Source organism: Drosophila gunungcola, unplaced genomic scaffold (assembly GCF_025200985.1).
Source record: "Drosophila gunungcola strain Sukarami unplaced genomic scaffold, Dgunungcola_SK_2 000001F, whole genome shotgun sequence".
Taxonomy (NCBI): domain Eukaryota; kingdom Metazoa; phylum Arthropoda; class Insecta; order Diptera; family Drosophilidae; genus Drosophila; species Drosophila gunungcola.
The window spans coordinates 11,694,432-11,717,683 of record NW_026453197.1 but is presented as its reverse complement, the minus strand read 5'-3'; the positions used below and the strand labels follow the sequence as shown (position 1 = coordinate 11,717,683).

The 23,252-nt window shown below is 49.5% G+C and overlaps 10 protein-coding genes across 14 annotated transcripts; 5 read left to right on the top strand and 5 right to left on the bottom strand.

Moving 5' to 3' along the window:
* Window positions 1-28: 28 nt before the first annotated feature.
* Window positions 29-1,181, top strand: LOC128263189 (protein cornichon homolog 4). Its single transcript, XM_052997955.1, has 3 exons — window positions 29-234; window positions 290-612; window positions 680-1,181. Exons 1-3 carry the CDS (start codon window positions 157-159, stop codon window positions 750-752), a joined length of 474 nt encoding a protein of 157 aa, XP_052853915.1. The 5' UTR covers window positions 29-156; the 3' UTR covers window positions 753-1,181.
* LOC128263183 (uncharacterized) lies at window positions 1,073-2,445 on the bottom strand. The gene has a single exon (XM_052997948.1). It carries the CDS (start codon window positions 2,313-2,315, stop codon window positions 1,206-1,208), a length of 1,110 nt encoding a protein of 369 aa, XP_052853908.1. The 5' UTR covers window positions 2,316-2,445; the 3' UTR covers window positions 1,073-1,205.
* A 397-nt stretch (window positions 2,446-2,842) lies between these two features.
* LOC128263178 (serine--tRNA ligase, cytoplasmic) lies at window positions 2,843-4,625 on the top strand. Its single transcript, XM_052997939.1, has one exon. It carries the CDS (start codon window positions 2,967-2,969, stop codon window positions 4,470-4,472), a length of 1,506 nt encoding a protein of 501 aa, XP_052853899.1. The 5' UTR covers window positions 2,843-2,966; the 3' UTR covers window positions 4,473-4,625.
* Window positions 4,626-4,673: 48 nt separating this feature from the next.
* Window positions 4,674-7,984, top strand: LOC128263169 (calponin homology domain-containing protein DDB_G0272472). Its single transcript, XM_052997927.1, has 6 exons — window positions 4,674-5,034; window positions 5,241-6,574; window positions 6,633-7,023; window positions 7,087-7,326; window positions 7,388-7,671; window positions 7,739-7,984. The coding sequence occupies exons 1-6, from the start codon at window positions 4,813-4,815 to the stop codon at window positions 7,887-7,889; spliced, it is 2,622 nt and encodes an 873-aa protein (XP_052853887.1). The 5' UTR covers window positions 4,674-4,812; the 3' UTR covers window positions 7,890-7,984.
* On the bottom strand, window positions 7,931-9,715 carry LOC128263179 (palmitoyltransferase ZDHHC23). 3 transcript variants are annotated; one of them, XM_052997940.1, is made up of 4 exons: window positions 9,659-9,715; window positions 9,289-9,563; window positions 8,329-9,234; window positions 7,931-8,267 (listed from the first exon to the last, which is right to left on the bottom strand). In XM_052997940.1, exons 2-4 carry the CDS (start codon window positions 9,480-9,482, stop codon window positions 8,087-8,089), a joined length of 1,281 nt encoding a protein of 426 aa, XP_052853900.1. In that variant the 5' UTR covers window positions 9,483-9,563; window positions 9,659-9,715; the 3' UTR covers window positions 7,931-8,086. The 3 variants fall into 3 exon arrangements, with proteins under 3 accessions (XP_052853900.1, XP_052853903.1, XP_052853901.1); XM_052997943.1 differs by having other exon boundaries at window positions 9,289-9,436; XM_052997941.1 differs by lacking the exon at window positions 9,659-9,715 and having other exon boundaries at window positions 9,289-9,640.
* A 327-nt stretch (window positions 9,716-10,042) lies between these two features.
* Window positions 10,043-11,278, bottom strand: LOC128263184 (histidine protein methyltransferase 1 homolog). 2 transcript variants are annotated; one of them, XM_052997950.1, is made up of 3 exons: window positions 11,214-11,278; window positions 10,556-11,119; window positions 10,043-10,500 (listed from the first exon to the last, which is right to left on the bottom strand). In XM_052997950.1, the coding sequence occupies exons 2-3, from the start codon at window positions 11,063-11,065 to the stop codon at window positions 10,090-10,092; spliced, it is 921 nt and encodes a 306-aa protein (XP_052853910.1). In that variant the 5' UTR covers window positions 11,066-11,119; window positions 11,214-11,278; the 3' UTR covers window positions 10,043-10,089. The 2 variants fall into 2 exon arrangements, with proteins under 2 accessions (XP_052853910.1, XP_052853909.1); XM_052997949.1 differs by having other exon boundaries at window positions 10,556-11,135; window positions 11,214-11,264.
* Window positions 11,279-11,319: 41 nt separating this feature from the next.
* Window positions 11,320-13,999, top strand: LOC128263171 (splicing factor 3B subunit 2). Its single transcript, XM_052997929.1, has 5 exons — window positions 11,320-11,455; window positions 11,508-12,160; window positions 12,218-13,187; window positions 13,243-13,487; window positions 13,552-13,999. The coding sequence occupies exons 1-5, from the start codon at window positions 11,432-11,434 to the stop codon at window positions 13,919-13,921; spliced, it is 2,262 nt and encodes a 753-aa protein (XP_052853889.1). The 5' UTR covers window positions 11,320-11,431; the 3' UTR covers window positions 13,922-13,999.
* A 140-nt stretch (window positions 14,000-14,139) lies between these two features.
* LOC128263170 (pre-mRNA-processing factor 40 homolog A) lies at window positions 14,140-17,293 on the bottom strand. Its single transcript, XM_052997928.1, has 6 exons — window positions 16,738-17,293; window positions 16,441-16,673; window positions 15,338-16,386; window positions 14,917-15,282; window positions 14,779-14,859; window positions 14,140-14,716 (listed from the first exon to the last, which is right to left on the bottom strand). The coding sequence occupies exons 1-6, from the start codon at window positions 17,142-17,144 to the stop codon at window positions 14,423-14,425; spliced, it is 2,430 nt and encodes an 809-aa protein (XP_052853888.1). The 5' UTR covers window positions 17,145-17,293; the 3' UTR covers window positions 14,140-14,422.
* A 62-nt stretch (window positions 17,294-17,355) lies between these two features.
* On the top strand, window positions 17,356-18,929 carry LOC128263182 (lactosylceramide 4-alpha-galactosyltransferase). 2 transcript variants are annotated; one of them, XM_052997946.1, is made up of 3 exons: window positions 17,356-17,496; window positions 17,546-18,122; window positions 18,177-18,929. In XM_052997946.1, the coding sequence occupies exons 2-3, from the start codon at window positions 17,566-17,568 to the stop codon at window positions 18,757-18,759; spliced, it is 1,140 nt and encodes a 379-aa protein (XP_052853906.1). In that variant the 5' UTR covers window positions 17,356-17,496; window positions 17,546-17,565; the 3' UTR covers window positions 18,760-18,929. The 2 variants fall into 2 exon arrangements, with proteins under 2 accessions (XP_052853906.1, XP_052853907.1); XM_052997947.1 differs by having other exon boundaries at window positions 17,361-17,496; window positions 17,552-18,122.
* Window positions 18,930-19,395: 466 nt separating this feature from the next.
* LOC128263173 (uncharacterized) lies at window positions 19,396-22,388 on the bottom strand. The gene is made up of 3 exons (XM_052997930.1): window positions 21,577-22,388; window positions 20,704-21,123; window positions 19,396-20,645 (listed from the first exon to the last, which is right to left on the bottom strand). Exons 1-3 carry the CDS (start codon window positions 22,037-22,039, stop codon window positions 19,399-19,401), a joined length of 2,130 nt encoding a protein of 709 aa, XP_052853890.1. The 5' UTR covers window positions 22,040-22,388; the 3' UTR covers window positions 19,396-19,398.
* Between the last annotated feature and the right edge of the window lie 864 nt (window positions 22,389-23,252).

Sequence of the window (23,252 nt, the reverse complement as noted above, 5' to 3'; positions counted from 1 at the left end):
TGCCGCTTCGCAGCACTGGGTTTTCAAATGCAGTATGGCCATTAATAGTACATTTTCTTAATTAAAAACAAATCAAACGCGAAATGCTACAAAATCTGTAATTAACTAAGAAAAACCCTATATTTATAAGTGAAAAAGTGTTACTATAGTGCAATTATGTTTCTGCCCGAAACAGCCACCTTTTGTATAACCCTGTTGGTCTACGGAGCCATCCTTCTGCTCCTGATTTACTATGTGAGTTTCGATTTCTATTAGATAAACAATATTAAGGAGTGAAATTAATTTGAAGGTCCTAACGCTGGCGGATCTGGAGTGCGACTATCTGAATGCCCAGGAGTGTTGCCGGCGACTCAACTTCTGGGTCATACCCAAGTTCGGATCGCACGCCCTGCTCTGCGGTCTCCTTCTCATCGGTGGCCACTGGGTGATGTTCCTGCTCAACCTGCCGATGGTAATTTGGCTGTTCTACGAACTTCATCGCCAGCGACGCGATAGCCTGGGTGTCTACGACCCCGTCGACATACACAGCCGAGGATTGCTGAAGGTCCACCTGCGAAACTGTATGATCTACCTGGGCTACTACTTTGTCATGTTCTTTGTGGGGCTTTACTGGTGAGTTGTGATTTACTTTGGAACTCCTGTTCACCTTTATTAAGCTCCCTTATTCTTGCCCTTACAGCCTAATTTCATCGCTGATCAAGGGGGATCCCATCAAGCGGTACGAGGACGACGAAATAGTCACGGATTTCTGAAGTTTATCCTAATAAGCCTACACCCAAGGGGCTTCCAGCGAATTCTTGACACCTAGAAAAAACTACAACGCCTAGTTCTGTTTTATGTTTCTCCTGATTTAGAAGATTTGTGAAACAAAAACAGAGGCGAACATTTAACACACACACGTTTCCTTATACACTTTCGCAGAATTTGATCAAATTCAATATGATTTTCTGCTACCATAAAAAGGTATACAAAGACTAGATAATTTATAACCATTGAATTCCGATAGTATATTCGTTTAGAATCTAAAAGTCGAGATGAAAAAGACTGTTGCACTGCATTGTGCTCAGGACCATTACTCAAAACAAACCTAGTCGCACTTCATCTTCACTTTATTTATTTCATTATTAGTAATATAAGCGTATTCGAATATAAATCACAAAATACATAACCATACACAGAAAGCTGTTCGCGAGTTGAATACTCTGTTATTGCAGGAAGTCGACCACCTCCTCCAGTTCCCTCTGGCGAGCCTGTTTCTGGGCCCATCTAGCCTCAGCGGTCTTCACGCTGACCACCCAGCGATCGTGGGCCAGCTTAATGCCGCACACACCAGCATCGTCCGGAGTCCTGGACACGGTGGAGGAGCCACCTCCGCCCTGGGTCCTCCCCATGTAGGTCTGGGCATCCGATCGCGGATGGCGACGCTGGGCCGGGCAGATTTTGCCGCCCTTGGGAAACGGGGGCTCCGACAGGTACTTCTTAAGGCAGCCCTGGTGGAACAAATGGCCACAGTAGACGCGCTCGATGAAGTTGTCCGCATTATCGTCCATGTCTATGTCCTGCGGATCCTCAGGCAGAACGGTATTATCACAAATGGGGCACAATTCGATGTGAAAGTCCCGCGTGGCCTCCAGGCAGAATTTGAGCGATCGTTGCAGGCTTCTGACGGGCCGAAAATTGGCCAGTGCCTCCTTGCTTAGCCGGATCGGGGGCTCCACGCACTGGCGGGCAATCTCACGCGACTGGCCGTTTAGGTAGCGCACGAGCACGGCCGGGAGATTGGATTCCTGGCCACGCAACTCCACACTCTGCATTGGATAGCTGTCCGGCACGACGGCCGTTACTCTGTATGTGTAGAGGCCTCCCCTGGCCACCAGCTCCACGCTCCTGTTCCGCTGTTTCAACTTTAGCTGACTCTCCGTGGTGGTGCCCCCACTCTTGATGTCCGCCCTCAGCTGCTTGATCTCGTCCAGGCACACGCAGAGTGGATTATCCGATAAATACTGTTGGGCAAAGGCCAGGACCAGGAGCGCCTGTGGCTTGCCGATGAAGTCCCGCGCATAGTCGTCGATCAGCCGGGTGAGCTCGGTCAGCAGTATGTCGGAGTACACGCGACTCTTCAGCTCCACCAGGATGGGAGTGCTCCGTGGATAGTTTTGTGGGAAACGCAGGCACACGGTCATCGATCGGTTGGGCCGCTCCGGGTAAATGTCGACTCGGATCAAAGAGCTGGAGCAAATTATGATCTTCGTGTGCGGCACCTGCTTCTCACATTTGGCCCGGAACTCCGTAACTTCCTGATCAATGAAGCTCATTTTTGGGAGTTCCTTGTGTTCTCCAATTGGACAATTTTTGAACAGCTGGTAAAAGCAGAGCCGATGCCGTTCCAACTGACAGTGTTGTGAGTGAGCGGCAGCTTAGTTTTGGATGGTGTCGAAGAAAACTATTATGCTAATAAGCTATCTTTGAGCCAAATAACACTCATAATTTTTACATAAATACTCTCGGAAAAACGTAGATAAAATAAAAACCTACGCAACTGAAAATTTTCAAAATCTACCAATAATAACAATAACTTACCAAATAGATAAAATTAACCGATGCTAATACTCAAACTTTAAAATCACCATTAACATATTTGTAAAAAAAAAACTTATATAAATATATACCAATATATTTCAATTAAAAATTGCTTTTTATAATTAATAATCTGCGTAATCATCAGTCTAGATTTGTCATATGTATAAGTTGATGTATATTTAGGATCACTCAAGAACTAACCAGAATACAATGACTCACAACAATGCAATTCGTCACCATCAAAATACCCCCAAATGCAAAACGACCATGCGCTTTCCAACACTTGCCAGCTGACGCAAAAAGCCAGCCACGTTGTGAAAACGCCGACAAACTGCGAGCGAATCGAAACTAATCCGCGACTGAAACTGAACTAAAGCGTAACTAACATGGTGCTGGATCTGGATCTGTTTCGCAGCGACAAGGGCGGCAATCCCGACGCCGTGCGCGATAACCAGAAGAAGCGCTTCAAGGATGTGGCGCTTGTGGAGACCGTGATCGCCAAGGACTTGGAGTGGCGTCAGTGCCGTCACCGCGCGGACAACCTGAACAAGGTGAAGAACGTCTGCAGCAAGGTGATCGGCGAGAAGATGAAGAAGAAGGAGCCGGTGGGCGCCATGAGCGAGGATCCGCCGGCCGACGTTATTCAGGATCTCACTGAGATCGTGGCCGAAACCTTGCAGCCACTGACCGTCAACCAGATTAAGCAGCTACGCATCCTCATCGACAATGCCATGACGGAGAACCAAAAATCTCTGGAGCTGGCCGAGCAGACGAGGAACACCTCTCTGCGGGAGGTGGGCAACCACCTGCACGAGTCCGTACCCGTGTCTAATGACGAGGAGGAGAACCGCGTCGAGCGGACCTTTGGCGACTGCGCAAAGCGCGGCAAGTACTCGCACGTCGACCTCATCGTGATGATCGATGGCATGAACGCCGAGAAGGGAGCCGTGGTGTCGGGCGGACGTGGTTACTTCCTCACCGGAGCCGCCGTCTTCCTGGAGCAGGCCCTCATCCAACATGCATTGCATCTGCTGTATGCCCGCGATTATGTTCCCCTCTATACACCCTTCTTCATGCGCAAGGAGGTGATGCAGGAGGTGGCCCAGCTATCGCAGTTCGACGAGGAGCTGTACAAGGTGGTGGGCAAGGGCAGCGAGAAAGCTGAGGAGGTGGGCGTTGACGAGAAGTACCTGATCGCCACCTCGGAGCAGCCCATTGCCGCCTACCATCGCGATGAGTGGCTGCCAGAGGCTTCGCTGCCCATCAAATACGCCGGTCTGTCCACCTGCTTCCGCCAGGAGGTGGGCTCCCATGGTCGCGACACACGCGGCATCTTCCGCGTCCATCAGTTCGAGAAGGTGGAACAGTTCGTGCTCACCTCCCCGCACGACAACAAGTCCTGGGAGATGATGGACGAGATGATCGGCAATGCCGAGCAGTTCTGCCAGTCGCTGGGCATTCCATACCGCGTGGTTAACATCGTGTCCGGTGCCCTCAACCATGCCGCCTCAAAGAAGCTGGATCTGGAGGCCTGGTTCGGCGGCAGCGGTGCCTACAGAGAGCTCGTCTCGTGCTCCAACTGCTTGGACTACCAGGCCCGTCGCCTGCTGGTGCGCTACGGCCAGACCAAGAAGATGAACGCCGCCGTCGACTACGTGCACATGCTGAACGCCACGATGTGCGCCGCCACTCGCGTCATCTGCGCCATTCTCGAGACCCATCAGACGCAGACGGGCATAAAGGTGCCGGAGCCACTGAAGAAGTACATGCCGGCCAAGTTCCAGGACGAGATCCCGTTCGTCAAGCCCGCTCCTATTGATCTGGAGCTGGCTGCCGCCGAGAAACAAAAGGGCAAGAAGGAGAAGACCAAGAAGGACCCGGCTGCCGCTTAAGATTTCGGTTCACTCAATTACTACGAAACAAACAGCTAAACTAAGCTTGCAAAGTCCTCAAAATTTTTGTTACTTATCGACTTATCTAATATTTATGGCATTTATACAAACTTTATAAAAATTAAACTGGATCAAGCTGTGCTTTGAATGCAATCTAAAGGGTTATTTTCATTTATAAAATTAAAACGGGGGTAAGTCACCCCGGTTGGCAGTTTACGTTGTCAGGACAATACTTTCAACTTGTTTACGAACTTTTCCCTTGCACTCAGTTCACATTTCACTTTCAAATTGAAAAACCTAGATATTTTACTATCAGAATTTGAGATATTACCTGAGCAGGATGTCGCATCTAAAACGCCGTGAGAAACCCAACAAGGAGTCGCGATGGGATCGCATCCGCAAGAGGCATCAGCAGACTAATGCTTTGGGCCTGAAGACGGAGGCAGTGCGTCGCCTTATCGAGGCGGATTATGTTGGAAGGCGACAGGAGCGCCTTCTGATCGAAGGAGAAGATCCCAAGCAGCTGAATCCTAGTGTTATCATGGACATGCGGCATAAGATGGTGAGAGGAAAGCCCCATATATGTACCCATGATATAAGAAAGTATTCTGCACATAAAATTTTAAATAGCTAAGTTGAACAGAAACTTTAAATAAATTGACAATTCTTTAAATTTTTTACGATTTATTGGACTAGATTAGAAGTAAACAAACCAGTAGAATAAACGATCATTTCGAATGTGTAATAATTACCATTTTCCTCAAATAGTTTCAAAAGATACCACACAAACTGCCGCTGGCCACGCTGGCCCATGGCCACGGCCACTCCCTGGAGGCCACCAAGGCTCACAACCTGGAGGTGGAGCAGCGATTCATCGACAACCAGCTGCAGAAGTTCCGCCAGCAGTTGTCCAGGCAGTTCCAGCGCAGCAAGTCCCACCGAGTGCCGCCGACCAAGCCGGACTTCAAACTGAACAATGGACCCCTGGTGAAGAGTCTGGCCCAGGCTGCCCAGCACATTGATAACTTCTACAGCACTCCCGTCCAGGCCTTGGGTCAGATGGCCCAGATGTGCTCGGAATCCAAGTCAGCGGCCACCAAGAGCCTCATCCAGCAACTGAGATCCGAACCGGAAAAGGAGGCGGACATGGATTGTGAGTGGGCGGAGCGGCAGGCGCAGGTGATGGAGCTCCCCACCTTCCTGGAGGAGCAAGTGATATCCTTTGATGCCCTGGAGTATCGCAACTTCACGAAGCAAGTCCAGGCGGATGAGAGCAAAGCGAAACTCCTGCGCTGCCGCACACCGAGTCCTTTGACCTCCACGGAGGAGTTCTTTAGGCCAATGCGGGCGGCGGCCGAGCGCCAGATGCTTCATGTCCGCACCGTTCGACACGAGGAGGAGCTGCAGCAGGAGCAGCTACAGCCAGATGGTAATCCTTCCCCGCTGAAGAGGGAATCCTCCACCTGCTCAAACACCAGCGATGGCATAGACTCCGTAATATCCGACCTGGCGGAGGAAGCGCTCTACGAACTCCAACTGGAAGCTGCTGAGGAACAAAACGAACAGCTAGCCAAGGAGTTGCCCGTTCCGCCCAAGCAGGTGCAGTTTCAGTTGCCCCAAAAGAAAACCCCTACACCAAGCACCCATCCCATTTTGGAATCAGAGGCCGAGCCCGAACCGGAACCCCTGCTCATACGGCGGATTGAATTGCCCAAGGTGGTGGTCAAGCCGAAGGTACCTGAGACCCCGCAACTATCCAGTGACAGTGAAGACGAGTCGGGTGTGGCACCCAGTCACGAGAAGCAGAAGATCATCGATCAGCTGTTCCAGGCCAGAGCCAACACCCAGTTGGTGATCATGCGCAAGTACTTCCTCAAGTGGATACACTTCACAACGATGGAGAAGATCGAGCGGGAGCAGGGACACACCTCCTATCAGGCGCGGGACAATCGGGTGCAGAAGATCAACGCGTTTCTAGACAAAGTGCGGCAGGAGAAGAAGCGACAACGCACTGAAACGGTGGCCGAGACAAGTAAGATCACCCAGAAATCCCTGGAGCAGCGTGAGGAGGCCGTAAAAATGGCCAAGCAGTTTAAGAACAAGTAAGTCTCATGCATATTCAATTACATATGTAAATAACATGGACTTCTTATCTACCAGACTCAAGGTGCAGCAGGACATCATTGACCTACAGCGCCTCAAGCTGGAGCGCCAGGAGCGGCTCATCATGCAGCTGAAGCTGACCAAGCTCAGCGACGAGGCCAAGGAAGCTCGCGAGGACCTCAAGCAGGAGCTGAAAACGGTCATCCGCTGCGGGGATCCCAAGGCCAAGGCGAAGGCAAAGTGCCTGCAGCTGATCGGCAGTCTGCGCGATGCGGATGACGAGGAGATGGCCCGGCTGCAGGGCAAGGCACTGCTCCAGCCACGATTCCTGCAGCACATGCAGGAGCGGGCCACCGAGCGGAGTGTGCGTCACGAGCAGGCTCGTCAGCGGCGGGCACAGGCGGATGCCGAAAGGGAGGCGGCCAAGGTGGCTCTGGAGGAGGCCAAGGTGGGTCCTTAAATATTACATTAGATAGTATAGATCTACATACCTTAATTCCCTATCTTGCAGCGCCAGGAGGACGAAGAAGCCAAGCGCCTGCGGATAGAGGTCCTTAAGGAGAAGCGACGCCAGGAGAAAATGGCCAAGGTCCTGAAGGAGCGGGAACGCCAGCGCTTCATAGACAACCAGCGCAAGGCAGTGGAGTTTAGTCGACGGCTTCTGCTCAGCCGGATTGGCATGGAGGGCTTCAAACGGCTCCTGCAGCGCAAGCGCGAGAATCTGGTCAACAGCGAGGAGTTCCGTTGTCAGGTATGCTTTCCTCTTTCTTCTGGTTACGGTTTCATAACACTATTTGGAGTCCCGCCGACAGCTATTCAAAAGGAACGCCTTCCAATCGTGGCACAATTACACGGTCTATAAGCAACGTGAAAAGATGATCCGAGCGGAGAGGTGTTGGCACACCATCCTCAAGAGACGCGCCCTGAGCGCCTGGATCGTCTACGTGCAGAACGAGAAGAGCAAGATGCTGGTGGCCATCGATTGGCATGCACTCCATGCCATGGAGCACTGGTTCGGACGCTGGCACAAATACTCCACGCGCTGTCGGATGATCGAGGACACCAAGACGCGGCAGGCCATCTCCCATCACGAGTGGTAGGTCCCTTCCTGTAAATAAATATTTGAATGATGATTAATTATAGCAAATGAACAACTTAACTAGGCACCTGAAGTGGAAGGTCCTAGATTGCTGGCGGCGCCTGCCACAGATCCTCAAAATCGAAAAGGAGACGGAGGAGCGACGCCAGCGATGGCGCATGAAGATCTGGGAGCTGCTGCCCGATTACAAGCCGAGAGAGGATAGCTTGTGGTAGCCTCATATTTTTTTTTTTTTTTTAGCTTTTCATTTATAGTTTCTTAATTATATTTATTTTGAATAAATTTGAAATGGCGTTTAAGACCTTAAAGCGCTACGGACTAAGTACGACTACCAAGAAAACAGCGTTTATAGTGAAATACTTTAGTATTTGGGCGACAAGCTTGTGCTTTCTACTTTTTGGTATGTGAGCGATCACTTCAGAATGGCTCGCCAATTGCTCCAGATTCGGTTGCGAACTGCGGCATTGGAGGCGCGTTTGAACTCGTGCAGGGTGGAGCCCTTCCACCACAAGTAGGCCTGTCGGGTGAGTATAAAGGCGATGTAAGCGGAGATGAGCAGGGCGTAGCAAGCCACCACAAAGGAGATCCCCAGCCTGAACGGGAAAGTCACATATGACATATGAAACTAAGATTCAATTTAAATGTTCGACTTACTCAAAACCCTCGAACACCTCACTGCAGTCGTCGGGCAAGAGCACGGGATAGCCCAGTGGCCGCACCACCATGAAGGGATGGCATATCGAAGTGAGCGTCAGGTTGGCGCCCAGGAGGAGTGCAATCTCCGACAGAGCCAGCCCCACGATGTACCACACGTAGTTCCGCTCCCCGATGCAGCAGTTAAGCCAGTAGCTGTGGTGATCCCGCCTTTTCACGCAGGTGCCGCAAATGGGACAGTGGTAGGCCCGCCTTGGAGTCACCTTTCGACAGATCTCGCAGATGTTGGGCTGCCCGTGCATCAAGCCCGACCGCTCGGCAGTGTCCATGCCCATGTCCACCACCTCGTCATCGTCGTCTTCCAGACTCAGTACACTGTCCATCTGGAGCGTGATCTGAGCCTCCGCCTGCTCCTCGCCACTAGAAGCCTCCGCGATGCCCGGCAGCTCATCCTTAGGCGTGGTTCCGTATTGGGTCGAAACAAGATTCAACGGGGCCAGAACCTTGGTGGAATAGAGACAGTACAGGGCGGCGCAGGAGAAGAACATCAGGGCATAGTTCTCCTCGGGAGCCAGCTCCAGCAGTGGCACCTGGAACTCAAATATGATGACCATATAGAGCACCGAGAAGACCAGCCAGCTGAGAAAGAAATTTGTCCGCGTGGCCGTCCTCTTGGCCAGCTCCACGCCCCAGACGGTGAAGCCCACCAGAGTGAGCATTAGCACCACGGCTGTCTTGGAGTTCAGGGTGGCCAATCCTAGCATGAGCGGCACAATAAAAGCCGGAGCCACGGCTGCAGGCGATATTCGCTTGGCTCCGCCGCGCCATGGCAAACGCAGTCGGTCCTGGAAGGCGATCAGCATGCTGTCTATGTTCCTTCGATCGATGGCTCGGCGGGTGACGAGTCTGGGGAGGAATGTAGAATTGTAGTCCCAGCTAGCTTTGACCACAGTTTCTAACCTTGTAAACACTAAGTCGAAGTCCACGCAGTTACAACAGCATGCTAGGATGTGCGTTCGCTGTTGGCTGTCCTGCGCCACGTACTCACAGCAGCAGAGCGTCCTGTTCTCCTGCGCTGACTTGGCCTCCGCGACCTCTGATTTCCGGGCTGCAGTCACAAAATCGGATAAACCGGCGGCAGACATCAAGAACATCGATTTAACACGGCGATAGTGTTTTTTTAGGGGTTCCGGGCAGCATGTACGTAAATTCGTTAGATTATATTAGTGCACGCCCTATTGGCAAACAGGAGGAATGTTTCAAAAGCAATTATCAGTGCCGTATGGGTGTTAATTTAATTGTTTTATTATGGCACAACAAATTTACTCACAATTTCTGCGGGATTACGACAACAACAACTCAGATGACGGTCTGTAACAGGGTGCTTCGCATCCATCAGGAGTGCCAACTTAACTTTATATTTAATCTATAAGGCGCCAAGTGGAATGAATTTAAATCGATTTCAAAAAGTTTGCAAAAAGAAAGGTATTGCTGACTTTGTTATAATAATGAATATCAAGTACGCAGAACACCCTGCTAAACTTGAACTTTTCCAAAATGTTTTTAACTGGGATTTAGCCGTTATTTATCCGTAACTTATTCGTGAATGAAAGAAAATTGACGCTATTGTTTTAATTAAAAAAAAAATGGGCGTGGACGTTTTATATATTGGTGTTAAATGTTTTTATTTGTCACTACGATATTGCTCTTTTACTCTACGAGTAAGGGTATAAAAAGCCTCAATAAATTCAACAAATAAAACTATTTAAATTTTAATTGTAAAATTCCTCTTTTCAAGTTATCGTCTGCCTGCCAGACATTTTCACATCGAAACACATTTTCCAGCTTTATCTTTTCCGAAAATTGTTCCAGGCCACCTCCGACTCCAAAATAATGAGATTTGGCAGCGACCAAAACGATTCCATCCGGTTTAAGGCGACCAGCAAAGGTCTCCAACAGTTTTTGCTGATTTTCAATATTGTAAATTGTCTCTGAGGTAAGTATTAGATCGTATTTCTCTACTTCCTTCGTAAGTTGAGTGAAATGAGCCCAATCCCCAGCATATAAGGATGTATGTTTGTCCAAAAATTCCAACTTTCCATCGTCAGTGAGCGACTCGTCTACATTTAGCAGGACATTTGGATATGTGATGTATTCCAAAACATCTTTGTTCTAAAAGTATTAAATTGATTAATTTAACAAAATTAAAATGGGTTTATAAGCTTACGTAGTCCTGAAAATCGACTCGTGCTCCGTGTTTCATGGCGTATATCCCCAGTAATCCGGAACCACAACCCAAATCCAGGACTCTTTTATCTTTCCAGAAGGAGTCTTCTTGTTTTTCGGACAGATACAGTAAAAGACTTTCTGTGCATTCCCATATCTTAGCACCTCCCTCGTAGACCCCGGCTATTAGATCCGAATGGTTTTCTTCAGACTTTCTGATATCGAGGTTTTCCAAGTGCGTTTGGGCTTTTATATCGTCCAGCAGAAAACCGGCTACAAGGTGTCGAATTTTTGTGTTTCCCACATTCATTTCCTTTGCATTCAACTCGTAGAAGTCCAGGGTTGATATTAGGTTATCTATTGGCTTTACTTTCTCTGCCTGATACCAATCTATATTCTTTGTGTTTTCTGATTCCGGTTCGAAATTGCCTTCATTACTAAAAATGGGACTTTTAACGGCCTCTGGATCTTCAGATGTGTCCGCCTCCACTTCAAAATTAAATTTAAACATTTTTGTATCCTCGAGGCACCCTGTGATCTTTACGAATCCTGTAGTTGAAACGAGCTGTAATTATGTTTCGCTATCATTTTAAATTAACACAAATCAATATTTCATTTAGTTAACGCTGTACTCACAACAAAAAATACAATAAACTTACCTTTGTAAATGGAAATTGACAAGCAAACAGCTGTTGGCAGAAACCACGCTTTAGTACTGTTCTTTGGTCGCCCTGTGGAAAGGAGCTGCCAATTGGCTGTGTATTTTGATCGATAGCTATCGAGCTATCGCTAATGTGCACTTATCTCTTTTCTCCCATCGCTAAAATTTGTTTTTTTCGCTGGTGGTTTGGTTTTTATAAATTTATTTAATTAATTTATGGCGGACCAGATAAACAATGAGGTGAGTTTATTGCACAACCTGCCAGTTCACTCTGAAATGCTTCACTTTCCAGACCGGCCAGCCGGCGCCGCTGATGTCCTTACGCTTCGATCAGCAGCAGCACGAAAGTTCGGCGGCGGCTAATGGGAATGAGAACGGCAATGGAAATGGAAGTGCTGCCGGCGAACCTTCCGAGGATGGGGTGGATGCCGAGAAGTCCGCCGCCGAGCTGGTGCTGCCCAAGGCCCTGGAGGATGTGCTAGCGCTAAAGGATCAGCGTGCGGCCGAGTTCACAGTGGACGCCGACTCGCAAGGGGGCAGTGGGGGCGCAACGCAGGACGGCGACGATGCTGATGTGGGCGAGGACAGCGAGGAGGATGCGGACAACCTGGTGAACGGCGGCGGTGGCGAAAAGGCCGGCAAGCAGAGCAAGGCGGAGCGGAACAAAAAGAAAAAGAAGCGCAAGAAGCTGAACAAGAAGATTCGCCACCAGCTGGAATTCGAGCGACAGCAGCAATTGGCCCAGGCAGATGAGCACGAGGCCGCGGATCAGGAGGCTAAGGAACCGGAGACCAAGGCTCCGGGCAGCGGGGATGAACAGGTCGCCGAAAAGGAAAAGAAGGACAAACACAAAGACAGTCGCAGCAAGCGGAAGAAGGATCGCAGTGATGAAAAGGAGAAAGATAAGAAGGCAGGAGAGTCCAACGAAGGCGATGTGACCATTGAGTAAGTCATGGCATTAACTTTATCCACCGAATATATAATTTTTGCTTCTTCCCAAAGATATGTGCCCGAAAAGATTACAATTGCTGATCTGGCGCCCATGTACCGCCAGTTCTATCGAGTCTTTGAAATTTTCAAGCTGGAGAACAAACCAAAACCTGCAGAAAAGGACAGATCTTCGCTTGATCCCGAAACCCTGTCCAAGGATAAAAAGGCTGCCGACAAACTCCTCGAGGACGAAGACGACGATGGCGATGACGACGACGAGCACAAGGAGGACAAAGAGAAGCTGTCCAAGCGGAAGCTCAAGAAACTGACCCGTCTGAGTGTGGCGGAGTTGAAGCAGCTGGTCTCCCGACCTGATGTAGTTGAGATGCACGATGTTACTGCCAGAGACCCCAAATTGCTGGTCCAACTGAAGGCCTATAGGAACACAGTGCAAGTGCCGCGGCATTGGTGCTTCAAGCGGAAATATCTGCAGGGCAAGAGAGGCATCGAGAAGCCACCGTTCGACCTTCCCGCCTTCATCAAGAAGACGGGCATCATGGAGATGCGCGAATCGCTGCAAGAGCGCGAAGACGCCAAGACCCTCAAGGCCAAGATGCGGGAACGCGTCCGTCCCAAAATGGGCAAGATCGACATTGACTACCAGAAACTGCACGATGCCTTCTTCAAGTGGCAGACCAAACCACGCATGACCATTCATGGCGATCTCTACTACGAGGGCAAGGAGTTTGAGACGCGCCTTAAGGAGAAGAAGCCGGGTGATCTTTCCGAGGAGTTGCGCATTGCTTTGGGCATGCCCGTTGGTCCCAACTCGCACAAGATTCCCCCCCCATGGCTGATTGCCCAACAGCGCTACGGGCCGCCGCCCTCTTATCCGAATCTGAAAATTCCGGGCCTGAACGCGCCCATCCCAGACGGAACTTCGTTCGGTTATCATGCAGGAGGTTGGGGCAAGCCTCCAGTGGATGAGAACGGAAAGCCGCTGTACGGTGACGTATTTGGAACCAACATATTGGATTTGGATGTGAGTAGCATTATTTCATTGCCATTTTTATTTATTAAACGAGAATTTAATTTAGAATGGCATCGACGAGGCTGACATCGAACGCAATCAATGGGGCGAACTGGAGTCGGAGTCAGAAGAGTCCTCCGAAGAGGAGGAGGAAGATGGCGAAGACTTGGGCGATCAGCAGGATGAGACTGGTCTGGTGACGCCAGTGGAGGGACTGGTAACACCCTCCGGACTCACCAGTGTCCCAGCTGGCATGGAAACGCCCGAAAACATTGAGCTTCGCAAAAAGAAAATCGAAGCCGAAATGGAAGAGTAAGTGAAATTATTAAACTGTAACTAAAGAGCCCAGCTAATCGCAGGTTTGGTTTTTCCCCAGCAATGAAACTCCTGTTTTGTACCAAGTGCTGCCCGAAAAGCGCACCGATCGCATTGGCGCCTCAATGATGGGATCAACCCATGTCTACGATGTCAGTGGCGGTGGGGCTAACAAACAGCCACCAGTTCGATCCACCACAGATCGCGAGGGCATCGTGGAATTGGCACTCGATCCCAGCGAACTGGACATGGACAACGACGCAATGGCGCAGCGTTATGAGCAGCAGATGCGCGAGCAGCAAAACCACCTGCAAAAGGAGGATCTGTCAGACATGTTGGCCGAACATGTGGCGCGACAAAAATCGAAGCGCAAGCGACAGCAAACGGATCCGGCCAAGACCACAAAGAAGTACAAGGAGTTCAAGTTTTAGTTCTACAACAACAATAAAAAAAACTACTTTTCCAATTGTGCGCTTGTCAAGAATGTCATTAAACATAGTAAAAACTTATATTGTGTTTATGTTTAATTTTAAATAAGTTTAGGAATTAATTCAGAATGTCGGTCTACTTAAAATCATAGAGGAGCAATCAAACTTTATTCCTGTAATTACGTTACTTTTCATTAATTTTGATGAAGAGACTCGAAATCTTTTGCGTATATCTTAAAACTTGACTTGGTAGCTTTAATTCATTTATACATTGAAACTTATTGCGACTAAGAAATTACAATAGTGGTTTGCTGTGTGGCTTGTGCTGGGGCCAGGACTACATCTTAACCAAACAAAGCGGAGTGCAGTAGAAGGCAAGGACTGGGGAGAACTTGTCCAGCAACTGAGTCCAAGGCCAGCTGCTTCTCCTGAACCGCACTAAGCTGCAACTGGAGTGCGCCACACGCTGTCTATGTCGGCTTAAGCTCAGCGCCCGCCGGCTGGTCACTCGTCCAACTGCTCGCTTAGTTGCGCCAGCAGGGCTGCTCGCTTCGATTCCAGCTCACCGTCACTTAACGTCAGCTCCTCGTTCCGCGATCCCGCCGACTCCATGGATTGGGCGGGACTGAGGGGCGTGCCTGAGCGATTGTGCCTGTTGTGTCGCTTGCCTTCCTTGTCCTTCTTGGTTCGCTTCTCTTTCTTCTTTTTCTTGGCCGGCGAATGCGAGTTGGAGTCATTCTGCAGAAGTGCCTGGGCGCCGGGCGACTGGTTGCCGGGAATTTCCGATTCGCAGGAGGACTGAAATGTAAGCCTTGTTAGATTTCTTTAGTTTCGGGGATAGTGGGGGACTTGCTACGTACCCCTCGCAGTTTGTTCTTGCGCTTCTTTTTCTTCTTCAGCAACTTTTCGCTCTCGATGCTACCGATCGAGCTCAGGGAATGCTGCTCGGGAGTGAAATTACTTCTAGCACTTAGTGTAGAATGAATTTGCATACTAACCGATCGTGACTTGGAGCGCCTTCGCTTCGACTTCTCCACTTCAACCTGCTCGTTCTCAATGTCCGATCTGGACGTGGACCGTACTCGTTTTTTGTGCTTCTTGTTTTTCTTCGATTTACGTGACCGCGAGTGATGATGGCTGCACGCATCTTCGCTTTCTTTGATAAAGTCCTCCCAAATCTTTTCCACCCCGATTTCCTTTTCGTACAAGGCGAACGCTTCCAGGTGCTCCACCAGCTTCTTCGCGCTCTCGTAGGGCTCGGCCACTGAGACGTTGGCCTCCAGCCACTCGTTCTTGATCTCATTCTCCAGCTTCCTGAGCCGTCGCACCTCTTCCTTCATCCGCTCTTTTTCAATGGCCTCCGCCTGGAAATAATTATTATGCAAGATTTTCATCGAAAAGGGCTTACTCGAATCTTACCTTCTCCAGCAAAGAGTTGTAGGTGAGCTTCACGTTGCCCGCATCCAGGCTGGCCGAACGCTTATCCTCACACACAACCGTGGCAAAGTCCTCGAAGGACGTCTTCGCCTGGACCACAAATACTTTTTCCTTCAGTATTTCCCGAATTATTTTCTTCTCGTCATGGAAACGGGCCTTAAGGTTCTCCACATAAAACTTGAAGAGGTCCAGAGGCGTGGAACCGTTCTGGCCGAGCATGGCGGAGAAACGCAGATCGGCGGATATGATGGGATAGAGCTCTACCCACAGCGACATGGAGGTGAGCTTGCCCTCTTCGTGCAGGGAATCGAGGAGTGCGAGAAAGGAGTCCCTGTTTTTGCGCTGCTGTCGCTTCATCCGCTTCTTTTCCCGCTCGCGTTCCTCGTCCTCCTCCTTCTCTAAGGTGCGAATGTGCTCCTCAAATACAATGAGGGCATCCTCCTTGTCCATTCCCAGTAGGGTCACGTCGTTCTTAAATGCCGCGTTGTCCAGCAGCATGACCTGAGCCTCTGACCACGTGGTGGCATGGTTAATAGACGTCATCGACTCCAGTAGCTCTCCCAGAACCTTCATGTTCCGCTTCTTTAGCAGCCGCGCCTCCTCCTTCTCCCGTTTAGCTAGATTAAATATACAATCCTCGTATATATCCCGCCGATCCGGTTCCGGCACCACCGTCCACGTTCGAGTTCCGGCAAACACCTCTTCGCAACGAAAGTACTTCATCTGCGAGTTCATCTTGTCGCTGGACATGAGGAACTGCTCGAGATCCTCCTTCGCCTTCTTGGCCTTTAGCCGCGACTCCTCCCGCTCGTCCTTGATCTTCTGCGTCTTGTAGGCATTGAAGGTCTGCTTGCGTTCGTTGAGGTTCTTAAAGGCTGCGTAGCGCGGGTCCTTTGAGATGATCTTCACACACTGATCCCAGTTGGAGTTTGAAGGTACGTTGCGGTCCCGCAACAGCTCTTTAAAGGACTCGATAGCCTCGCGTTTGTCCTTGAACACCATTGCGCTGTCCGACTTGTCGTCCTTTTTAGCTGAATCACAACGTGATTAGTTCAAGAAAGTAATCGTATGATGGTCTTATTTACCATTCTGTTGGGGCACCTCAATGGATGCCAAAGTGGCTGCCATGGCCTGGTCCATAGCGGAAGACGAGTTCTCGTTGCTGCTGGGCGTCAGGGGCGAGTGGATCTCTGGCGTGGGTATCCTGGGAGCAGCGGGCAGGGCAGCGGGTAGGATGTTGGCCAGAGCAGCATGTGGCACCATGCCCGCCAAGCTGGATGAAGTCATGGCCGCCACGGCCTTGGCGGCGGCAGCAGCTCTGGGTAAAAAAAACACTATATTAGCAAGTGATGTACATCAAGAACGCCCCGCAAATCACTTACTCCTCAGCCTTCGCCTTGGCCTTCATGTCCACGTATTCCGGCGGCGGTTCCCAGCAGGTCTCTTTGGTCGCCACGTTGTGGTAGTACACCTTGCCCGTGTCCGAGCGGTACTCTTTCCAGGGGCACTGGTTGTGCAGCAGCTCGGCAGGAGTCATCAGGGCCTCCGGCTTCTCCCACGAGCTCTGCTTGGTGTTCTGGTTGTAGTAGTAGGGTCGTCCGTCCGGCGCCTTGTGCTCCGTCCACTCGGAATTGGAGGCCATCACCCCAAAGGCGGCGGCCAGCTCTGGAGGGGGCGGGGCCGCAAATCCGGGCGGCGGAAACTGCGGCACTATGGCATTTGACGGCGTGTAGCCCATGCCCCTTCCTGGTGGCGCTCCTCCATTGCCCACGCTAGGAGGAACATTCATTTCACTATTTTGCTATATGGGTTATGGGTCGGTCGTCTACCGGTCGTTGCTGCGCCGGCCAATTCACGTTGTGTTCGGTAATGGAAAAAAAAATTGGTGAAAAATTCTCTAAGCAAATGCCGCTTTCCACGCCAGTGTGACCGTGCACCAAACTCTTGGATAATCTTAAAACCTAAAAAATATCACAAATATACCACTGCTTACACCGATAAGTTATCGATAGATAGGCTTTGTTGTGGTCCCTATTTTTGCATTGCAAATTACAAAAAAAAATAAAAAAAATTAAGTAAACATAGTATTTGCTTATCACCAAAAATGATCGCGGCGGTGAACGGTTAGCCGCGGTCACAGAGTGAGTACCAGGCAACAGCGTGTCGCAGCAATCTCTTATCTGCTCCCAGTTTCAGTTCCTGCTCTAGTCATGCTCCTGCGGCTGCCCATTTTGGCGGCACGCTTCCTTCACAACGGAAGACTGCGGCTCCTGTTTGGCATCTTGATCCTAGTGCTCGTCGGCAGCATTGCTTATACCTACACCTGGCAAAATGACAACTACCTGTGCTTCATGGAAGGCCAAGGGATGGCGACCCAGGCGCCAGTCGCTGATGCGGATGCCACTCCCCTGGAGGATGTGCTGCTGGCGGAGCCAAAACCCACGCCCGGAAGGAGTATCTTCTTCCACGAGACCAGTTGCCACCAGACCGAGAACAAGCAGTTCGAGAAGCTGAAGCTCACCGCCCGTCAGGCCTGCGCAATTGAGTCCGCAGCGTTGCACAATCCGAATTTCAAAGTGTTCGTCCTCTTTGCCGGCCCCACATATCGAATCTCCACCGTCGGACGCAACAACAGCCATCCGCAGCCTCTGGTCGACGCCATTCTCAGCTACAGCAATGTGCACCTGCGGCGACTGAACCTGTGGAGCTATGCTGCCGGCACGCCAATCGAAGAGTGGCTCAAAGACGGCCGCTTGTTCCGCTCGAGGTGAGCCTGGTCATTCGCCTTTTGGTATTACTCATAACTGACTTCCCCCACCAGCTATTTGTTTTCGCACATATCGGATTTCCTGCGCTACCTCACCCTCTATCGCTACGGCGGTCTATATCTGGACATGGATGTGGTGGTGCTGCGCAACATGGAGGAGGTGCCGCCCAATTACACAGGCGCCGAGTCCAACACACACTTGGCCGCTGGCGTGATAAGCCTGGCAGCCACTGGCTTTGGCCACGAGATCGCCGAATCATGTCTGCGCGACTTTCAGTACAACTTCAACGGCCGAGACTGGGGCAACAACGGTCCCGGGGTGATAACTCGTGTGGCCCAGAAGATTTGCGGCACCAAGGACATCGCCGTGATGCAGGAGGATCCAAAGCGCTGTCTGGGATTCAAGGTATTCGGGCGGGGCGCCTTCTATGCCGTTCCCTGGAAAAAGTGGCGCGACTTCTTCGAGCCGGAAAAGCTGGAGGAGACGCTGGCCCGCTGCAAGGATTCGTATGTGGTGCACGTGTGGAACAAGCACTCGAGCTCGCTGCTCATCAAACAAGGTTCTAAAAGCGCCTATGCCAAGTATGCCGAACAAAACTGCCCGCGGGCCTATAAGGCTGCGGGCGAGTACTTTTAGTATTACAATCGAGTGAAGGGTTATGTATAGTTTTTCGCTGCAAGCCAAAGAATCGTGGCCCCAAAATAGGGCTCCATTGTTAGGTGGCATTGCCTTCTGTTTGCTTTTTAGCAGCCCGCATTCCAAATAATAACAGCATTCTCAAACGCACACAAAACTGGCACAGCTTAGGTCAAACAAACAAATCAGATATCTACACTTTTCTTGGTTGCTTATGTCCGCGCTCTGTCCCGTTGCACAATATATTTACATTGCCTGATTGATAATCTCCTTATATTTAACAAATGAAAAAGGCTCTGCTGTATAAGAAAGCTTAGAATACTCGGATTGTACCCACAGTTTTTTGTACAAACAAATTTACACTTAACTAAGCTCGAATAAGTTGAAGAGTATTGTCCGTCATGTATAAAACATTTGATACAAGGGATGTTCTCAAAAATTTCTGGAAATCGGGGCACTACTAACATAGTCTGTATGTTTACTATATTTAAAAATAATAGAAAAATAATATGTGAAAGCTTATTTCGAAAAAAGATAAAAGCTGGTAAATGAATACATCACTTGGATACAAATCGGTATTTGCCTTTTCAATAATCCAAATTTCTAAAACGAAATGAAAGTTGTTGGTCCCGCCAATCCTTACATGCACTGCACCTGGGAAAAGCGCAGACAAGCGCCCACGTTATCCTCGGCATTCGCCTTGCCAGCACCCAATCCGTTGCCGAAGCGGACACCTATGTAAAACGGAGTCACCGTGCTTTCGATGCGACATGGCCACACGCCCGAGGAGCAGAACTGGGCGCCACAGTGAACGGGCTCGCATCCGGGCAGTGGACCCAGCCCGGTGCCTATGAAGTCCTCTATGATGCACGGCATCGTAATCCGATCCGAGCAGGTGCTGAAGAACTGACGGGCCTGGCGTCGCCGCCACTTCAGCGGCAAGTCGAGGGCATTGCGAATGATGCCCATGATGTCGAAGCCTCCACTCGGACGTGGGCGTCGGGAAACGCCCGGCTCCTCTGTAGTGGGTCGGCTCCTGAAGAACAAGAAGCCGCCATCGTCGTCATCATCGCCCACTCCGCCGTCCTCGCCACCCGAACCCTCCACATCGTCGCTGGCTGGCGAGGATGCTGGTGCCTGCGATGTGCTGGATGACTCTGTACTGGAACGCAACGGAGCTGGACTGGTCGATGTTGTCGTCGTGCTCATCGCAGCCGTACTGCTGCTGCTGCTGGGTGAAGATGCTGCACTGGCAGCGGAAGTGGTGTTCCCGGACATCATAGTCATCAGCGTTGTCGTGGTGGAGTTGGCCATGTTGGCCAGCATCTGCATTAGAGTGCTGGAAGTTGGGGCTGCGGTGGTCATTGCTGCACTAGCCGATGTTGCTGTTGCACCTGCAACATCCGATTGGGCTACAGCGGGATTTGACTGGACGGCGGCATTATTCGTAGTTGTGGGTGATCCTCCACCACCAGTGTCACCAACACGGGTGGCCATTCGTCCGCCGCCGCCAATCCGGAAGGAGAGCTCATCGCACGGCTGGTACATAATCGAGCACATGTCCGACTCCTGGCGCACGCAAATCCGATAGTTCTGATTGGCCAAATGTCGCCCGTTTTCTGCAAAGTTAAAGGTTTGCATAATGCCCTCCCTGCCGGTGTGATACTGCAGACAGCCCGCGGGAGCTCGTTGATTGAAGGGGATTTGGACCACGCTCATCTCCCAAAGCCGAAGGGGCAGGAGGCGATTGGACAGGTTGAGACTGATGTCGATGAAGCGTTCTCCTGTAGAGTTGCTGGTGCTACCATTACCGGCATCCACCGGGCGAAGACTCCCGTACAAAGTGGATTGCCGAGGCGAAGCTCGAGCACCCACATCATAGTACACTATAAAATATATATAGAGTGATATAGATATAAACTTTTAGATATCTGATATACCCACAATGCTGACCACTGTTCTGCCCGCAAAGGGAGAAATTCCCACCTGGTCCACCGCCAATACTGAAGACATCGCCTTCACAGACGCCAGTCCTTCGATTCGGCTGACCCAGGGTGAAGTGGTGGAAGTCGATCCGCACCTGGCTGATCTCGTCGCTCATCATCTTCACCCGCAGGCTGCAGCCACTGAAGTTGCTGGGCATGAAGCTGGGGAATCCCGGCGACACAATATACGTGATGTTGTTCGAGATCGTGGTGTTGCAGCTGGCCAGGAACACGCAGCATACTCCGAATCCCATGGCGCACTCTCCCTTGGCCTGTCCGTCCTTCTGGCGGCACTCGTAGGCATTCAGGCAGTTGCCCATCCGCCGACCATCGTTGGACAAACAATCACCATCCACTGGCACCGGGAACAAATGAATCACTGAAGTAAACAAATTATTACTTTTTATTTATTTCAATAAATATATAGAATATATGAAAGGAAAACTTTTAGGTATTGTGCTAGTTACGACTACTACAGTTTTACAATTTAAATGTTATTTAATGTATTATTTTTTTATTTATTTATTTATTTTTTTCTTTTCTTTATTTTTAGAGATTTGCACAGTAAGCTTACGTTACTTTTTATAAAATAGTGGTATGCTTTAAATTGTTTTATATGCTATTTTATGTTTTTTTGCTTAAAATTTTTTTTTTTATATCTTGTTGTTTAAATTTGACTGATTATTGTTTTATAAAAGTCATCTAATACTTAGTTACAAAAATATATTTGCTTTTAATAATTCCTTCAATTTAAATAGCAATTATCAGCAGTTCTAATTATAAATTCCTGCTAATGATATCCTATAAATCCATAGTTCTACCTAGAACTCACCCTTTCCCTGCCTGCCATTCGTCTGGTTGTGACTGCCATCATAGACGTCGTCCTGCTGCTGCATCTCCATGTCCAGCTGCTCCTGTAGGTCCATCTCCTCCGCCAAAGACTCCTCCTCAAGATCGCCGGGATGGTCGTCCCAGATATCGTAATGGCGCATGGGTGGCCAGGCCGTCTCGTTGGCCGGCGACATGGAGCTCACCGGTGGAGTCAGTCCCAGCGGGATGCTCAGTATGCAAAGTGCAGCGGCGAGGGACGGCAGCAGGTGGCCACCACAACCGGCTGCAATAACTTTCTTTTTTCTGGCACTGCTCTTCTGACTGAATCTGCCTTTTTTTTTGCCACCTCTTAATATCGCTGTTGCCTGGCAATCGAACTGCGAATTGGAGTCGGACTGGTTGGCATCTACTTGGTTCGTCGTCGACAGCATTTTTATGGCTTCCCTGTCCATGTCCACCGCCATGCCGTGTGTTTTTAGCTGCGACTCCTTCTACTTTTAGCACACTCCGATTATTCTGTTCGCGCGTGCGATTCGCTGCGAAGTTGAATGATAAGTGCGCCCGTCTCCATCTTCCGAGATGTGCGGATGCTGCTGGATCTGCTGACTGGGGACTGGGGACTGGTGACTGCTGCTGACTGGTGGCTTTTTGCTGGTGACTCTGCGGCTGTCTGGAACTGCTTTTCTCTGCGGTTTCTCTCCTATAATCTCCGCTTATTTGCTATTTTCGGCTGTCTAATGTTCCATTTCGATTGTGGGTCTCCAAAGTGTGTCAGCTATTGGGAGCGGACATCCCAACTGCAGAATAATGGGGTGGGGCAAGAGTAGCCATCGAGTGTAGTGTCACCACATATATCTATATATATAGAAATTAAAATGGCCAGCAATCGAGCCTAGATTAAGATACAACATTTGTATATAGTTTAATAAAAAAATTAAAGCACCAAATTGAAGAGTTAAAACTATGTTTTTTTTTTTTAAATTTTGGTTACCATTATAACTAAAATGGCCGAAATTCTAACAAAATGTTAATACTTTTTTAAATTAATAAATAATTAAACCATCAACTTTTAGATATACTTCAAGAGCATAGTTTTGGCCAAGTTTTGAGCTATTTGTGATTTCTCAATTTTTTGAGGCATTTATGAGAAAATGTTAAAATACAAAATACCATGCTTTTGAATAAATAACAAATATTATAATAAATGCAATTCTAAATATAAAAAGAGAATTAAATCAAGAACATAGTGTTTGTCAAGTTTTGATGAGAAAATGTTGAAAGCAAAGAATATATGGTTTTGAATATTAATCAAAGTAAGAGAAATTATTATTTTAAAATTAATCCACAACTCCATCACGGGTCGCTCTTCATTCCTGCCTCAACTCTTTTCACACGCCTTTTAACTGGTTCTTATCCGTTTAAGCCAGTCCGCACCAACGGAAAGGGGAAAACAATGAAAGCAAAACAAAGAAAGGTTGCATATTTAATGACAGTAAAGTTAAAACTCATGTGTTCGCGCTTTGGAGCTCTGAGGCGCGACCGAAGCCACGGATAATGCATGAATTAGCCAAAGAGCAGCAAAAGCGGCAAAACCAGAACGGCCAAAAGTTGGTTGGCTTTGGCTGTGACTTTGGCTTGCATTTCGTGCCGTTTCGTGGCCGCTTCATCCTGTCCCGC

What these genes read in the sequence shown, in the direction of transcription:
- LOC128263169 (XM_052997927.1), top strand. Translation starts at nt 4,813, where the DNA reads ATGTCGCATCTAAAACGCCGTGAGAAACCCAACAAGGAGTCGCGATGG. An exon ending in TGGCTCTGGAGGAGGCCAAG is followed by an intron (nt 7,024 to 7,086) that starts GTGGGTCCTTAA and finishes CCTATCTTGCAG; the next exon opens with CGCCAGGAGGACGAAGAAGC. An exon ending in GCGAGGAGTTCCGTTGTCAG is followed by an intron (nt 7,327 to 7,387) that starts GTATGCTTTCCT and finishes TCCCGCCGACAG; the next exon opens with CTATTCAAAAGGAACGCCTT.
- LOC128263179 (XM_052997940.1), bottom strand. Translation starts at nt 9,482, where the DNA reads ATGTTCTTGATGTCTGCCGCCGGTTTATCCGATTTTGTGACTGCAGCC. An exon ending in TTCGACTTAGTGTTTACAAG is followed by an intron (nt 9,235 to 9,288) that starts GTTAGAAACTGT and finishes ATTCCTCCCCAG; the next exon opens with ACTCGTCACCCGCCGAGCCA. An exon ending in GAGGTGTTCGAGGGTTTTGA is followed by an intron (nt 8,268 to 8,328) that starts GTAAGTCGAACA and finishes TTTCCCGTTCAG; the next exon opens with GCTGGGGATCTCCTTTGTGG.
- LOC128263170 (XM_052997928.1), bottom strand. Translation starts at nt 17,144, where the DNA reads ATGAATGTTCCTCCTAGCGTGGGCAATGGAGGAGCGCCACCAGGAAGG. An exon ending in GCCAAGGCGAAGGCTGAGGA is followed by an intron (nt 16,674 to 16,737) that starts GTAAGTGATTTG and finishes TTTTTTACCCAG; the next exon opens with AGCTGCTGCCGCCGCCAAGG. An exon ending in ACAACTCTTTGCTGGAGAAG is followed by an intron (nt 15,283 to 15,337) that starts GTAAGATTCGAG and finishes AATTATTTCCAG; the next exon opens with GCGGAGGCCATTGAAAAAGA.
- LOC128263184 (XM_052997950.1), bottom strand. Translation starts at nt 11,065, where the DNA reads ATGTTTAAATTTAATTTTGAAGTGGAGGCGGACACATCTGAAGATCCA. An exon ending in GAGTCGATTTTCAGGACTAC is followed by an intron (nt 10,501 to 10,555) that starts GTAAGCTTATAA and finishes TAATACTTTTAG; the next exon opens with AACAAAGATGTTTTGGAATA.
- LOC128263178 (XM_052997939.1), top strand. Translation starts at nt 2,967, where the DNA reads ATGGTGCTGGATCTGGATCTGTTTCGCAGCGACAAGGGCGGCAATCCC.
- LOC128263182 (XM_052997946.1), top strand. Translation starts at nt 17,566, where the DNA reads ATGCTCCTGCGGCTGCCCATTTTGGCGGCACGCTTCCTTCACAACGGA. An exon ending in GGCCGCTTGTTCCGCTCGAG is followed by an intron (nt 18,123 to 18,176) that starts GTGAGCCTGGTC and finishes TTCCCCCACCAG; the next exon opens with CTATTTGTTTTCGCACATAT.
- LOC128263173 (XM_052997930.1), bottom strand. Translation starts at nt 22,039, where the DNA reads ATGGCGGTGGACATGGACAGGGAAGCCATAAAAATGCTGTCGACGACG. An exon ending in GAATGGCAGGCAGGGAAAGG is followed by an intron (nt 21,124 to 21,576) that starts GTGAGTTCTAGG and finishes TGTTTACTTCAG; the next exon opens with TGATTCATTTGTTCCCGGTG. An exon ending in GCAGAACAGTGGTCAGCATT is followed by an intron (nt 20,646 to 20,703) that starts GTGGGTATATCA and finishes TATATTTTATAG; the next exon opens with TGTACTATGATGTGGGTGCT.
- LOC128263171 (XM_052997929.1), top strand. Translation starts at nt 11,432, where the DNA reads ATGGCGGACCAGATAAACAATGAG. An exon ending in GAAGGCGATGTGACCATTGA is followed by an intron (nt 12,161 to 12,217) that starts GTAAGTCATGGC and finishes TTCTTCCCAAAG; the next exon opens with ATATGTGCCCGAAAAGATTA. An exon ending in CCAACATATTGGATTTGGAT is followed by an intron (nt 13,188 to 13,242) that starts GTGAGTAGCATT and finishes AATTTAATTTAG; the next exon opens with AATGGCATCGACGAGGCTGA.
- LOC128263183 (XM_052997948.1), bottom strand. Translation starts at nt 2,315, where the DNA reads ATGAGCTTCATTGATCAGGAAGTTACGGAGTTCCGGGCCAAATGTGAG.
- LOC128263189 (XM_052997955.1), top strand. Translation starts at nt 157, where the DNA reads ATGTTTCTGCCCGAAACAGCCACCTTTTGTATAACCCTGTTGGTCTAC. An exon ending in TTCTGCTCCTGATTTACTAT is followed by an intron (nt 235 to 289) that starts GTGAGTTTCGAT and finishes ATTAATTTGAAG; the next exon opens with GTCCTAACGCTGGCGGATCT. An exon ending in TTCTTTGTGGGGCTTTACTG is followed by an intron (nt 613 to 679) that starts GTGAGTTGTGAT and finishes TTGCCCTTACAG; the next exon opens with CCTAATTTCATCGCTGATCA.